The sequence below is a fragment of the Ranitomeya imitator genome, chromosome 5 (genome assembly GCF_032444005.1).
Source record: "Ranitomeya imitator isolate aRanImi1 chromosome 5, aRanImi1.pri, whole genome shotgun sequence".
In the NCBI taxonomy this organism is placed as follows: Eukaryota; Metazoa; Chordata; class Amphibia; order Anura; family Dendrobatidae; genus Ranitomeya; species Ranitomeya imitator.
The window spans coordinates 342686592-342702556 of record NC_091286.1 but is presented as its reverse complement, the minus strand read 5'-3'; the positions used below and the strand labels follow the sequence as shown (position 1 = coordinate 342702556).

General features: G+C 41.0%; 1 protein-coding gene across 1 annotated transcript in view; it reads left to right on the top strand.

The window, feature by feature from the left end:
- Positions 1 to 15965, top strand: part of CYB5R4 (cytochrome b5 reductase 4) — a 261934-nt gene that overhangs the window by 185377 nt on the left and 60592 nt on the right. The window contains exon 11 of the mRNA XM_069726422.1: positions 3464 to 3616. Within this exon, the coding sequence (XP_069582523.1) occupies positions 3464 to 3616 (153 nt within the window). The remainder of the gene's footprint in view (positions 1 to 3463; positions 3617 to 15965) is intronic.

The following is a 15965-nucleotide window of genomic DNA, read 5'->3' as shown; positions in this document are numbered from 1 at the left end:
AACCTGGCGCCACCATTGATTCCAGCCAATCTTGTATTCAAAAAGTCAAATGGTGCTCCCTCAATTCCGAGCCCCGACGTGTGCCCAAACAGTGGTTTACCCCCACATATGGGGTACCAGCATACTCAGGATAACCTGCGCAACAATTACTGGGGTCCAATTTCTCCTGTTACCCTTGTGAAAATAAAAAAATGCTTGCTAAAACATCATTTTTGAGGAAAGAAAAATGATTTTTTATTTTCACGGCTCTGCGTTGTAAACGTCTGTGAAGCGCTTGGGGGTTCAAAGTGCTCACCACATATCTAGATAAGTTCCTTGGGGGGTCTAGTTTCTAAAATGGGGTCACTTGTGGGGGGTTTCTACTGTTTAGGCACACCAGGGGCTCTGCAAACGCAACGTAACGCCCGCAGACCATTCCATCAAAGTCTGCATTTCAAAACGTCACTACTTCACTTCCGAGCCCCGGCGTGTGCCCAAACAGTGGTTTACCCCCACACAGTGTACTCAGGAGAAACTGGACAACAACTTTTGGGGTGAAATTTCTCCTGTTACCCTTGGGAAAATAAAAAATTGCAGGCTAAAAGATCATTTTTGAGAAAATAATTTTTGTGAAAAAAAAGTACTTTTTCATTCTTACAGATCAATTTGTGAAGCACCTGGGGGTTTAAAGTGCTCACTAGGCATCTAGATAAGTTCCTTGGGGGGGTCTAGTTTCCAAAATGGGGTCACTTGTGGGGGAGCTCCAATGTTTAGGCACACAGGGGCTCTCCAAACGCGACATCGTGTCCGCTAACGATGGAGATAATTTTTCATTCAAAAAGTCAAATGGCGCTCCTTCCCTTCCGAGCCTTACCATGTGCCCAAACAGTGGTTTACCCCCACATGTGAGGTATTGGTGTACTCAGGAGAAATTGCCCAACAAATTTTAGGATCCATTTTATCCTGTTGCCCATGTGAAAATGAAAAAATTGAGGCTAAAAGAATTTTTTTGTGAAAAAAAAGTACTTTTTCATTTTTACGGATCAATTTGTGAAGCACTTGGGGGTTCAAAGTGCTCACTATGCATCTAGATAAGTTCCTTGGGGCGTCTAGTTTCCAAAATGGGGTCACTTGTGGGGGAGCTCCAATTTTTAGGCACACGGGGGCTCTCCAAACGTGACATGGTGTCCGCTAAAGAGTGGAGCCAATTTTTCATTCAAAAAGTCAAATGGCGCTCCTTCCCTTCCAAGCCCTGCCGTGCGCCCAAACAGTGGTTTACCCCAACATATGAGGTATCAGCGTACTCAAGACAAATTGGACAACAACTTTCGTGGTTCAGTTTCTCCTTTTACCATTGGGAAAATAAAAAAATTGTTGCTAAAAGATAATTTTTGTGACTAAAAAGTTAAATATTCATTTTTTCCTTCCATGTTGCTTCTGCTGCTGTGAAGTACCTGAAGGGTTAATAAACTTCTTGAATGTGGTTTTGAGTACCTTGAGGGGTGCATTTTTTAGAATGGTTTCACTTTTGGGTATTTTCAGCCATATAGACCCCTCAAACTGACTTCAAATGTGAGGTGGTCCCTAAAAAAAATGAAATCGCTGGTCAAATTTTAACCCTTATAACTTCCTAGCAAAAAAAATTTTGTTTCCAAAATTGTGCTGATGTAAAGTAAACATGTGGGAAATGTTATTTATTAACTATTTTGTGTCACATAACTCTCTGGTTTAACAGAATAAAAATTCAAAATGTGAAAATTGCGAAATTTTCAAAATTTTCGCCAAATTCCCATTTTTATCACAAATAAACGCAGAATTTATTGACCTAAATTTACCACTAACATGAAGCCCAATATGTCACGAAAAAACAATCTCAGAACCGGTAGGATCCGTTGAAGCGTTCCTGAGTTATTACCTCATAAAGGGACACTGGTCAGAATTGCAAAAAACGGCAAGGTCTTTAAGGTCAAAATAGGCTGGGTCATGAAGGGGTTAAAGTCTTCCTTCAACCTTAATAACTATGTAACTTTGCCGTGTACCGTTGTTGATGTGGATGGGGAGGACAGGAACCCATTAGCCCTAACCCTAGCTGTAGGGCCCCTATATAGAGAGAGAATCTTCTCAATAAATTTTGTGCCCAGGCCCAATTGATGCAAGGAAGCCGACATGAAGCTCCAACTGACCCGGTCGAAGGCCTTCTAATCGTGAACCGAAAGCAAACACAAGGGGAGCGATCTGGGCCTAACCCGAGCCATCAGGAGAAGAGATTTATACGTATTATCTCTGGCCTCTCGGCCCTTGATAAACCCTACTTGATCTGTATGAATAACCCCGGGTAACAAAGGTGCCAACCTATGCAATCCAATTTTTTCATTGGATTTCACTTGTCCGTTTCCTCGCAGATAAGTTTGAGCCATAATGTAGGAAGAGACTGCCCTTGTAAAGTTATTGCTAGACTTGTCTTTGAAAAAGCTACATGTGCATATAAATAGTTTGGGGTGTGAAATCCTGCTGACAGATTCCCTTCAAGATAAACTAAGCTAAAAACTTCTATCAGTTATGATTTTCTACTAGTGCACTATATTACAAATATAGACCAACAATGGAACCATCAGTAATAAATAGCTATATAGACCAATAGCCTGGTGGTAAGGTCTATAGCACAACATTTGAATAGGACACTCCTGATTAGAGCAATAACAAGAAGAAAATGGAGTACAATGTCCAAACCACGTGAATTAATTAAAAATTATACATTTATTAGACATTAAAACTTGACAAAATTAAATCAAACAATAATATTTGTAAATAACACAAGCATTAGGATCAGGTAGACAAGTGGCTGCAGTATCCTTAGTAGTCAAATCACATATAGTATCATAGTGTCAATATATGTTGGAGTAAGTGGGGGAGATGCAATAGAAACTAATATGCGCACTTGGGCGGTTATAAGGATTCTTCAAGCCTCAATACCCATAGCCCATAGATGTCTACAAGCGCTTACCCATGATGAATAGAGCAGGACCCGCGCCACGCCGCCACCAACGCACGTTTCACTTACGCTTCTTCAGAATACGGTGAGTGAATAAGGTGAAGAAACCTTATGCGCACTTGGGCAGTTATATTCATTTCTATTGCATCTCCCACACTTATTCCAACATATATTGACACTATGATACTATATCTATATATGTGATTTGACTACTGAGGACACTGCAGTCACCTGTCTACCTGATCCTAATGCTTGTGCTATTTACAAATATTTTTGTTTGATTTTGTCAAGTTTTAATGTCTAATAAATTTTGACTTTTTTATTAATCCACGTGGTTTGGACATTGTACTCCATTTTCTTCTTGCTAGTGCACTATATTAGTTCAGAGATTATACCTTTCTTGAGTGAGAAGCTACTTTGAGCAGTCAAGGTAAACCTCAATGCAAATTGGATTTGGTCAATTTTTAATTGCTGTAATTGTATTTGTTTCAGATATGGAATTAGTAAAGCCATATACACCGGTGTCGAAGGACTTAGTAATCAACTCTTTGCAGTCAACTCTCTGTGATAAGAATTATATTTACATGATGATTAAAATCTACCCAAATGGAACTTTCACTCCACACATCGATAAATTGGAATTGGGTAAGACATTGTGTTTTTTTGGTTTATGTGAAATTTATTTTAAAAGCTTAGAGAAATGTAATCAACTCTTCACTGACTGTGAATACATATATTCATAAATATAAAAAAATTAATGTTTGCCGTGGCTTATCTATGTAGCTTTTGGTTACACAAAGAAACCAGAAAATGGATGCAACTGTGAAGTAAGGAACATCAAACAAAAGCAAAAACGAAAAGAAAGCAGGCACAGCCTTGAGTAAATCTAAAATTGATTCTTCTTTATTGATTTCTCCATTAAAAAGTTACATTCACGATGAAGCAACCCATGTAACTTTTTAATGGAGGCATCAATTTTAAATTTAATCACAGATGGGCCGACTTTGTTTTTTTTTCTCCAAATATGCCACATTTAGAGGGACGTGCAAGCCTTTGAGAACAACTTATCCATAACATTTAAAGGCAATCTAATATATAAAGCTGAATGTGTGTGTGTGTGTATGTGTGTATGTCCGGGATTGGCATCTGCACCGTCGCAGCTAAAGCCACAAAATTTTGCACAGTCACACGTCTGGACCCCGAGAGCGTCATAGGCTATGTTGTGAAGCGAAATTTTAACCCCGCGCGTTCCATTTCACCAAACAATTTTGCCCCTATCTACATAATGAGGAAAAAAGTGAAAGGAAAAGTGTTGGAGGCGTCGCAGCTACAGCCACAAAATTTTGCACAGTCACACGTCTGGACCCTGAGAGCGTCATAGGCTATGTTGTGAGGTGAAATTTTAACCCCGCGCTTTACAATTCACCAAACAATTTTGCCCCTATCTACATAATGGGAAAAAATGAAAGGAAAAGTGTAGGAGGCAAATTGACAGCTGCCAGATGTGAACAAGGGGGACTTAAAGAATGAGAGCGATGGCGCCAAAGAGTATATACCGTACAGTTGCTAAGGTGGGGCCCCGACATGGGATACTCACCACACACGGGGATATGAACACACACACAAAATGCGCCACACACTACCACATGCTTGAACACATATTACCCTCAGCACACATTTCACCACAAATACACCAACCTCGCCACATAAAAGTCGAAACACAAAAGTCGCCGCTCAAAACTCGCCACGCGCAGAACTCGCCACATGCAAAAACTAGGCTCTTGCAAAACTCGCCACAAGTGCAAAACTCACCTCATGGAAAACTCGCCCCACGCAAAACTTGCACACGCGGAAAAATTGCCCCATGCACAAATGTTGCAACACATGCAAAAGTTGCCTCACACAAAACTTGCACATACTCAAAAGGCAACACACATAAAACTCGCCACGCGCAAAACTCGCCATGCGCAAAACTTGCTGCACACAACTTGCTACACTAACCTGTCACATGCAACTCGACACAAAAAGTTGATACACGCATGTTGCCACACAAAACTCATCTCACAAAACTCGCTACATGCATGTCGCCACACGCAACTCAACACACACAACTTGACAAACGAAACTCGCCCTAAAACACACATAAGTCTGGTATTATCCTTCAAAAATAAAAATCTGATTAATAAGCAGACAAACTACAACAATTGCACCATATAGGAAATACGGCAGCTGTCAATCACATGACCTGTCTATTATGTGTATGTGTGAGCTAATATATACTGCCAGGGGGAGGGCTTCCTGTTGGCTGGGGATTTATCAGGCTGCCAATTTAGCTTACAAATACTGAGGTAAAAATACTGAGCAAATAACGTGTGAACGAGGTCTAATACAGGAGGAGATGACATACAGGTATATACTATATACAGGGGAGATGACACACAGGTATATACTATATAGAGGAGGAGATGACATACAGGTACATACTATATACAGGAGGAGATGACATACAGATATATACTATATACAGAAGGAGATGACACACAGGTATATACTATATACAGGGGAGATGACACACAGATATATACTATATACAGGAGAGATGACACACAGGTATATACTATATAGAGGAGGAGATGACATACAGGTACATATATATATACAGGAGGAGATGACATACAGGTATATACTATATACAGGAGGAGATGACACACAGTTATATACTATATACAGGAGCAGATGACCTACAGGTATATACTAAATACAGAAGGAGATGACATACAGGTATATGCTATATATAGAAGATGACATGCAGGTATATACTATATACAGGAGGAGATGACACAGATATATACTATATACAGGGGAGATGACACACAGGTATATACTATATACAGGAGGAGATGACATACAGGTATATACTATATATAGGAGGAGATGACATTCAGGTATATACTATATATAGGGGAGATGACACACAGCAGGTATATACTATATACAGGGGAGATGACATACAGGTATATACTATATACAGGAGATGACATACAGATGTATACTATATATAAGGGAGATGACAAACATGTATATACTGAGGTGATGAGGTGAAAATGAAAAGGTGTGAGTGCAAAATGAGAGGAGTGAGGAAAAATAGTGGAGTGATCAGAAAATGACAGATGTGAGGTTGAAATGACAAGTGTTAGGGGGGAATGAGAGGAGTGAGGGAGAAAATGAGAGATGTGATTGGGAAAATGAGAGGCGTGATGGGAAAATAAGAGAAGTGAGGTGCTATAACTAACCACAGATATTTATTATGCCCAGGCAACGCCGGGCTCTTCAGCTAGTTTAAAATAAATTCCAACAAAATTGTAAACATGATTCAGTATGTGAGAGTATGTTTCTATTTTGTCGTTGCAGTCATTTTTTTTTTTTTTTGCAAAAGTATAAATAAAAGTCACAGGGTAAAAGAAAGTTCTACTTCCGCAGTGCCCAGATAATCTGACCCCAATGTGCACAACAGCAAAAACCACATGCAAAGGGCGTATATGGCTGATAATTTCCTTTTCATTACCAACGGGGTGCTGCATCCAACAAAAGCATACAGAGTTCATAAAGGAAAAACGAGGAAAAAGATTGGAGCGCACTTACCCAGGTAAAATAGTCACCACTTTATAAGGACTTTGTACAAAAAGCAGGGAAGGGAGTGGATAAAGATCGGACGACGGCCGTTTCGTGCAGAGTGGCACTTCAACGGGTCCACTCTGCACGAAACGGCCGTCGTCCGATCTTTATCCACTCCCTTCCCTGCTTTTTGTACAAAGTCCTAATAAAGTGGTGACTATTTTACCTGGGTAAGTGCGTATAAATAAAAGTGCTGCCATATTGATTGTCACTTTTGAATTAGAAACAAACAACTGTTATTTTGTTCTGAGTAGTGTACTACAAAGAAACAGCTATTATGATTGTGACAGCAAAGTAGCAGAAAAGCTAGATCTGAAAATACAAAATGAAATAATTGCAAAACCATTGACTGTTGATTGAGGTTTACCAGTGTGGACTGGAATTGCATAGGCTACGTTCACATTTGCGGTGCATCGGGCGCAACAGCGGCGACGCATGCGTCATGCGCCCCTATATTTAACATGGGGGCGCATGGACATGCGTTGTGCTGCATTTTGTGACGCATGCGGTTTTTTTTTGCTTTTTTTGCCGCAAGCGTTAGGGCGCAGAGGACGCAGCAAGTTGCATTTTTTTTGCATCCAAAATTCGGCAAAAAAGGACGCATGCATCGCAAAACTATGCGTTTTAGCGTGCGTTTTGATGTGTTTTTGTTTGCGTTGTGCGTTGCATCTCCGACGCAACATCGCACAACGCAAATGTGAACGTAGCCATACTCAGGTTTTCTTCCAGCCGAAGGCCGGGAGTAGATCCAGAAAGAAGGAAACGTGTAAAAGAAAAACTGATAATTCTGTAGTCTTTTGCATCCTCTCCCGTATTTAGTTAAAAAAAAACTGTATCATAAGCGTATATGGAGTAGGTTTTCTTTTCTATTTGTAGCGGGTTAGGTTTAACAAATTTTGAAAGATTCTTCAGATACTTTTTTACTTCATCCCACAATTTTTTTCCACTTTGTTTGCGGTTATAAAGCATAGCAATGAGCACTGCAATGCTTTATAACTGTCAGCACTGCAATGACACAACCTCTTAGGCCATGCAAGATTGCCATAGCCTGGTGACCCGGATGTCGTCATGACGACCTCGGTTCATCATGGCAATGATCGGGCCCTCGCAGTGATGTCTATCGATCGCAGCATTTAGGGGATAAACTGCCAGGAGTGTTGTGGGCACTGCTCCTTACCATGACAACCAAGTGTTAGCTGTCATGTTCGCTGAACCCCTGGCGCCGTTTAAGCATGCACAGAGCCAGGGCGTATCCATACATCCTAGGTGGGGAATGCCTTTTCAACAAGGACGTATGGATATGTCTGGGGTCGTGAAGGGGTTAAAGAGAGTTTGTCAGCCAAAACTGACATCATATGTTAAGCAAATTCCTCCTTCCCCCAAACTGGTGAGTGATAGCACTGTGGCGACATCGTATTTAATCTGAATTATCCAGATATATTTTTTCAATAGGCACAGGGACATGACCTAGAGTTCATGTGAGAATGACTGTTGACCCTTATTGTCTTTGAATTATTGTTCACTGGCTGCATTTGTTGACAGACTGCTGATTAGCTATTGTATCTGTCCCAGTATTTCAGTCCTAGTATAGTTCTATTATCTTTTGGAAACCAAGACACAATGTTTGAATGTTTGTTAATATGTTGACCTATTGGTGATCTTCAATATGAAGGACAATCTATGCATGCTGTTTGAACACTCCAGCAGTGAGGGATGGCCTCCTTGCACCTTCCCCCAAGCCTGTGGTGGAAAGACTGAATGAGAAGTTGTGACCTATAAAAAGGAGGATCGATCATAATTCCAACTGAAGAAATACAGAGCGGTCTCATTGAACCCTCAAAGACGTTTAGAGAATACAGGTTGGGACAATCGCACTGGCTCAAGCTGAGAGCTGCTGCTATCAGCTGTGGGCTTCATCTCTATGTGAGAGCCGACACCCCGCAGCAATGCTAGCTTAGTTTAATCCCTCTGATGCCACTGTCAATAGTGGCAGTGACAGCGGCATCGAGGAGCATCGCACAGGGATGCGGGGTCCTGCAGGGAAGGTGGCTTGTCAGTGCCTGCTAAGAACAGTGCAGAAGCATTGCAGAATATCAGATCAGCGATCTGTTACAATACAATGATGTCCTATCCTGGGACAATGTAAAAAAGTTTTTTTTTTAAATCCCTAAAGAACAAAAAACAAAGAAAAAATATTAATGCACTAAATATTTATTTTAAAAAATTAAACAAAAAAAGTATGCATATTTGCGCAAGTGCATATGTGCAGAAAGTATCTCTAATAGAGTGTCAGCACCATATAGGGAGTAATAAACCATGATCAGCTGTTGTATATGCAGGAGTTACCCATGATGTGGATGACTGTTAGGCTATGGCTGCTGGTGTCAGACTTTCCTCAACCCTGACGTACGTTTGGAATATCCTTTTTCCACATATGCACTTGTACTTTTTGTATATACTCTTGGCAGTATGCAGATACTTTACTTTATAGTTGGCTTGATGTACTTTGTATTACTTGCATTTTTATGAGATCATTACTCTGCATCATATGTTATAACAACTGAAGGATGCTAGTGGATCTGAGTGCTATTTTGACAAAAGATTTTCTTTGTTCACTGTTAGTGCTATGACTATGCTCACTTTATAAGGCTGGCCCATTATTGTTTTTCTGTTAGATATTCTATTCCCCACATTCTGAGGCACTCTGTTAAATTATTTGTATTTATTTTTAATAATTTTTCTAAATAAATTATTGGTATTTTAATCTATTTGTCACTTGTGTCTCTACCTTCAAAAGTTTCTATGGCTGGTGGTGGCACTGTTGATTCTATATTCAAAAACTTAAACGGCGCTCCTTCCCTTTCGAGCTCTGCCGTGTGCCCAGACAGTAGTTTTTCCCTACATATGGTGCATCGGCATGCTGAGTAGAAATTGTACAACAAATTGTATGGTCCATTTTCTCCTGTTACCCTTGCAAAAGTAAAAGAAAATTAAGTCTAAAGGAATATCTCGAGTAACGAGTATATTCGCTCATCACTAGTCATATAGACCCCTCAAAGTCACTTCAGATGTAAGGTGGTCAGAAAAAAAAGGGTTTGTAAATTTTGTAGTAAAAATGAGAAATCGCAAATAATTTCACAGGGAACTGATGTCTGTGGTTTCTCCAAAATAAGAGGAATTTTCAATTTTTCCCTGACTAATCCAATTGGAGTAAAGAAAGGTTACATTTTAAAACATAACTTTTAATTACCAATTTTATATAAAAATATTTTTCTTTTATACTAATATTAAAACACACAAAAGTGCCTGATCAACCGCAATATTCCAGTGACATCCTTTTTGAGATCTGCGGTTTCAGCCCTGATGTTAAACAATCTGATATGCTTCTCCTTTGTATCCTGAAGAAGGGCATCTTAATATCGATAGCTCCAACTAAAATACAGTGTGTTGCTGTCAAAAATTTGTCACTATTTAATGTCTATTTAATGTTTAATGTCGAGTATAAGCCGACCCGAGTATAAGCCGACCCCCCTAATTTTGCCACAAAAAACTGGGAAAACTTAATGACTTGAGTATAAGCCTAGGGTGGGAAATGCAGCAGCTACCGGTAAATGTCAAAAGTAAAAATAGATACCAATAAAAGTAAAATTAAGTGAGACATCAGTAGGTTAAGTGTTTTTGAATATCCATATTGAATCAGGAGCCCCATATAATGCTCCATAAAGTTTGATGGCCCCATAAGATGCTCCATATTAAAATATGCCCTATATAATCCTGCATAAAGGTTAATAATGGCCCCATAGGATGCTCCATAGACACATTTGCCCAATATAATGCTGCACAAATGCTGATTATGGCCCTATAAGATGCTCCATAATGATATTTGCCCCATATAGTGCTGCACAAGCCTTGATTATGGTCCTATAAGATGCCCCATACAGACACTTGCCCCATATAATGCTGCACAAACGTTATGACCCCATATAGTGCTGCACAAATGTTATGGCCCCATAGATGCTCTATACAAACACTTGCCCCATATAGTGCTGCACAAACTTTATGGCCCCATAGATGCTCAAAAACAGACACTTGCCCCATTTCCTGTTGCTGCGATAAAAAACATAAATTACATACTCACCTCTCCGTCGCTCAGGCCCCCGATACTTTCAATAGTCACCTGCTCCTTGTTACGGCGCCACTCCATCTTCAGTGTCTTCGGCACTGACGTTCAGGCAGAGGGCACGCACTAACCACGTCACCACGCCCTCTGACCTGAGCGTCACTGCTGAAGACAGAGCGGCGCCCGGAACGAGGAGAGGTGACTATCGCACAGTGCAACGCTCCCCTCATCGTTATACTCACCTGCTCCTGGCGCTGTGCAGTCCCTGCTTCCCCGACGCCGCAGCTTCTTCCTGTACTGAGCGGTGACCGTTACTGCTCATTACAGTAATGAATATGCAGCTCCACCTCTATGGGAGGTGGAGCCGCATATTCATTACTGTAATGAGCGGTACCATGTGACCACACAGTGAAGGAAGAAGCTGCCGGCGCCGGGGAAGCCAGGGACCTACAGGGACCGCGCCAGGAGTAGGTGAGTATAATTAGACAGCCCCCGCTCCCCCTCCCCTGCCGACCCCTGGGTATGACTCGAGTATAAGCCGAGAGGGGGACTTTCAGCCCAAAAAAGTGGGCTGAAAATCTCGGCTTATACTTGAGTATATACGGTAATTAATGTGGCAGCTCCATCTAGGATACAGTGGATAGCTGCCAAAAATATACGGAGGCCAAAACATGAATGTTAGTATATGAACAAAAAAGGAGAAAAATCTATGTTGCTATAATCAAATTATATAAAAAAATGTCTCCATAATTAGGCACAATACCTTATCATTTATCCCAACCCTTACCCATCTCTTCAACCTATCACTAACAACTGGTGTTTTCCCCTCAAGCTTTAAACATGCCTCCATCACACCTAGCCTCAAAAAGCCCTCTCTTGACCCATCCTCTGTATCTAGCTATCACCCTATATCACTTCTCCCTTATGCCTCCAAACTACTGGAACAACACAATATTTCTGGACTGAGGACTTACTGGAACAACACGTTTACCTTGAACTGTCCTCCCATCTCTCTTCTTGCTCCCTCTTTGACCGCTTACAATCTGGCTTCCGGTCACACCATTCCACTGAAACTGCCCTAACTAAGGTCACCAATGACCTCTTAACCGCCAAGAGCAAGCAACACTATTCTGTCCTCCTCCTCCTCCTCGACCTGTCGGCTGCCTTTGACACAGTGGACCATTTCCTATTATTACAGACCCTCTCATCCCTTGGCATCACAGACTTGGCCCTATCCTGTATCTCATCATACCTAACAGACCGGACATTCAGCGTCTCCCACTCACACACCACCTTTTTACCTCGCCCCCTATCTGTCGGAGTCCCACAAGGTTCAGTCCTTGGGCCCTTGCTCTTCTCCATTTACACCTTTGGCCTGGGACAGCTCATAGAATCTCATGGCTTTCAGTATCACCTCTATGCTGATGACACACAGATCTACATCTCTGGACCAGATATCACCTCCCTACTAACCAGAATCCCTCAATGTCTGTCCACTATTTCATCCTTCTTCTCCGCTAGATTTCTCAAACTTAACATGGACAAAACAGAATTCATCATCTTTCCCCCATCTCACGCGACCCCCCCAACGAACCTATCCATTACAGTAAATGGCTGCCCACTCTCCCCAGTCCCACAAGCTCGCTGCCTCGGGGTAATCCTTGACGCTGATCTCTCCTTCAAACCACCCCTCCAATCTATTCTAAACTCTGCTGCCCGACTAATCCACCTGTCCCCCCGCTATTCCCCGGCCTCTCCCCTCTGTCAATCCCTTCACTGGTTCCCCATTGCCCAGAGACTCCAGTACAAAACCCTAACCATGATGTATAAAGCCATCCACAACCTTTCTCCTCCATACATCTGTGACCTCGTCTCCCGGTACTTACCTACAAGCAACCTCCGATCCTCACAAGATCTCCTTCTCTACTCCCCTCTTATCTCCTCTTCCCACAATCGTATACAAGATTTCTCTCGCGTATCACCCCTACTCTGGAACCCTCTACCACAACACATCAGACTCTCGCCTACCATCGAAACCTTCAAAAAGAACCTGAAGACCCACCTCTTCCGACAAGCCTACAACCTGCAGTAACCACCGATCGACCAAACCGCTGCATGGCCAGCTCTATCCTCACCTACTGTATTCTCACCCATCCCTTGTAGATTGTGAGCCTTCGCGGGCAGGGTCCTCACTCCTCCTGTACCAGTTATGACTTGTATTGTTTAAGATTATTGTACTTGTTTTTATTATGTATACCCCTCCTCACATGTAAAGCACCATGGAATAAATGGCGCTATAACAATAAATAATAATAATAATTTACTGCAATCGATCAGATTGTTTAACATCATGGCTGGGATCCTGACAGGTCTCTTTAAAGGAGTTGTCCAGTCTTGGGCTACACAACGCATTTTCCACCGCAAGTAACGGGTAGTCATGTCACCACAAGTATGCAATTTGCATACTTCCAGACACATTCCTTCTGATTGACTGTGTTCGGGCTCGCTCAATGTACTTGCATTGACTGAGGCCATGCCCATGCAGTCGACACGACTGCATGTATGCAAATCACATGCTTTAGGTCACACATCGGAGGATCCTCACAGTGCGCAGTGTGTGCATGTGTGTATTCACAAGTATGCAGTCATATACACTACAAGTCTTCAGTCATTCTAAGGCCAAACAATCCCTTTAAATAAAGATCAATTGTTCTAAACCATAGATTTTGCCTTTTTTATTTACCTATAGTGACTTTCAGAATTTTTTCCTTGCAGATTTTCTTTCTTACAGTGGGGAAAAGAAGTATTTGAAAATGCTGATTTAGCAAGTTTTCCCATCAACAAAGAATGGAGAGGTCTGTGATTTTTATCATAGGTACACTTTAACCCCTTCACCCGAAGCCTGTTTTCAACTTCCTGACCAGGCCACTTTGTTAAATTCTGACCACTGTCACTTTATGAAGTCATAACTCTAAAACGCTTCTACAGATCCTGGTGATTCGGAGACACTTTTCTCGTGACATATTATACTTTATGATAGTGGTAAAATTTCTTCGATATGACTTGCGTTTATTTGTGAAAAAAAAACTGAAATTTGGTGAAAATTTTGAAACTTTTGCAATTTTCAAACTTTCCGTTTTTATGCCCTTAAATTAGTCATATCACACAAAATAGTTAATTAATAACATTTCCCACATGTCTACTTTATATCAGCACAATTTTGGAAACATAATTTTTTTTTGTTAGGAAGTTATAAGCGATTTCTTATTTTTACAACAAAATTAGCAAAACCATTTTTTTAGGGACCACCTCACAGTTGAAGGGACTTTGAGGGGCCTATATGACAGAAAATGGCCAAAAGTGACACCATTCTAAAAACTGCACCGCTCAAGGTACTGAAAACCACATTCAAGAAGTTTATTAACCCTTCAGGTGCTTCACAGGAATTTTTGGAATGTTTAAAAAAAAATGAACATTTAACATTTTTCACAAATTTTTTTACTTCTGATCCAATTTGTTTTATTTTCCCAATGGTAACAGGAGAAATTGGACCCCAAACGTTGTTGTTGGACAATTTGTCGTGAGTACGCTGATACCCCACATCTTGGGGTATACCACTGACTGGGCGCATGGCAGGGTTCGGAAGGGATGGAGCGCCATTTGACTTTTAAATGCAAAATTGTCTGGAATTGAGTTCGGGCACCATGTCGCGTTTGGAGAGTCCCTGATGTGCCTAAACAGTGGAAACTCCCCACAAGTAACACCATTTTGGAAAGTAGACCCCTAAGGAACTTATCTAGATGTGTGGTGAGCACTTTGATCCCCCGAGTGCTTTACAGAAGTTTATAATGTAGAGCCATAAAAATAAGAAATCATTTTTTTTTTACAAAAATGGTCTTTTCGCCCCAAATTTTTTATTTTCCCAAGGGTAACAGGAGAAATTGGACCCCAAAAGTTGTTGTGCAATTTTTCCTGAGTACGCTGATATGCCATATGTGAGAGTAAACTACTGTTTGGGCGCATGGCAGAGCTTGGAAGGGAAGGAGCGCTGTTTTGGAATGCAGACTTTGATGGAATGGTCTGCGGGCATCATGTTGCGTTTGCAAAGCCCCTGATGTAAGTGACCATATATTGGAAACTAGACCCCCCAAAGCAACTTATCTAGATGTGTTGTGAGAACTTTGAACCCCCAAATGTTTCACTAAAGTTTATAACGCAGAGCCGTGAAAATAAAAAATCTTTTTTTTTTCCACAAATTTTTATTTTCACAAGGGTAACAGGAGAAACTGAACTGCAAAAGTTGTTGTCCATTTTGTCTGGAGTACGCTGATACCCTATATGTGGGGGTAAACTACTGTTTGGGCGCATGGCAGAGCTCGGAAGGGAAAGAGCACCGTTTTACCTTTTAAACACAAAATTGGCTGGAGTTAAGATCGAACGCCATGTCGCGTTTGGAGATCTCCTGATGTGCCTAAACAGTGAAAACAACCATAACTCTGACCACACCTCTAACCCGAACACACCCCTAACCCTAATCCCAACCCTAACCACACCCCTAACCCCAACACACCCCTAACCCTAAACCCAACCCTAACCACAACCCTAACCCTGACACACCCCTAATCCCAACCGTAACCCCAACTGTAAACGTAATCCAAACCCTAACCCCAACTATAGCCCCAACCCTAACTTTAGCCCTAACCCTAATGGTAAAATGAAAATAAATTCCTTTTTCTTTTATATTATTATTTTTCCCTAACTAAGTTGGTGATAAAAGGGGGGTTTGATTTACTATTTATAGCAGGTTTTTATAGCGGGTTTTTATGTTTGGCTGCTGTCACACACAAAAAGACACTTTTTATTGGAAAAATTTGCATCACCACATTTTGAGAGCTATAATTTATTCATATTTTGGCCCACTGAGTCATGTGATGTCTTGTTTTTTTGCGGGACGAGTTGACGTTTTAATTGGTACTATTTTCAGGCACATGACATTTTGTGATTGCTTTTTATTCCGATTTTTGGGAGGCAGAATGAAAAAAAAAAGCAATTCAGAAATTGCTTTTTTTTATAATTTTTTTTATACTGTTCCGCGTGTGGTAAAATTGATAAGGCAGCTTTATTCTTTGGGACAGTATGATTACAGCGATACCTCACTTATATATTTTTTTCATGTTTTGGTGCTTTTACACAATAAAA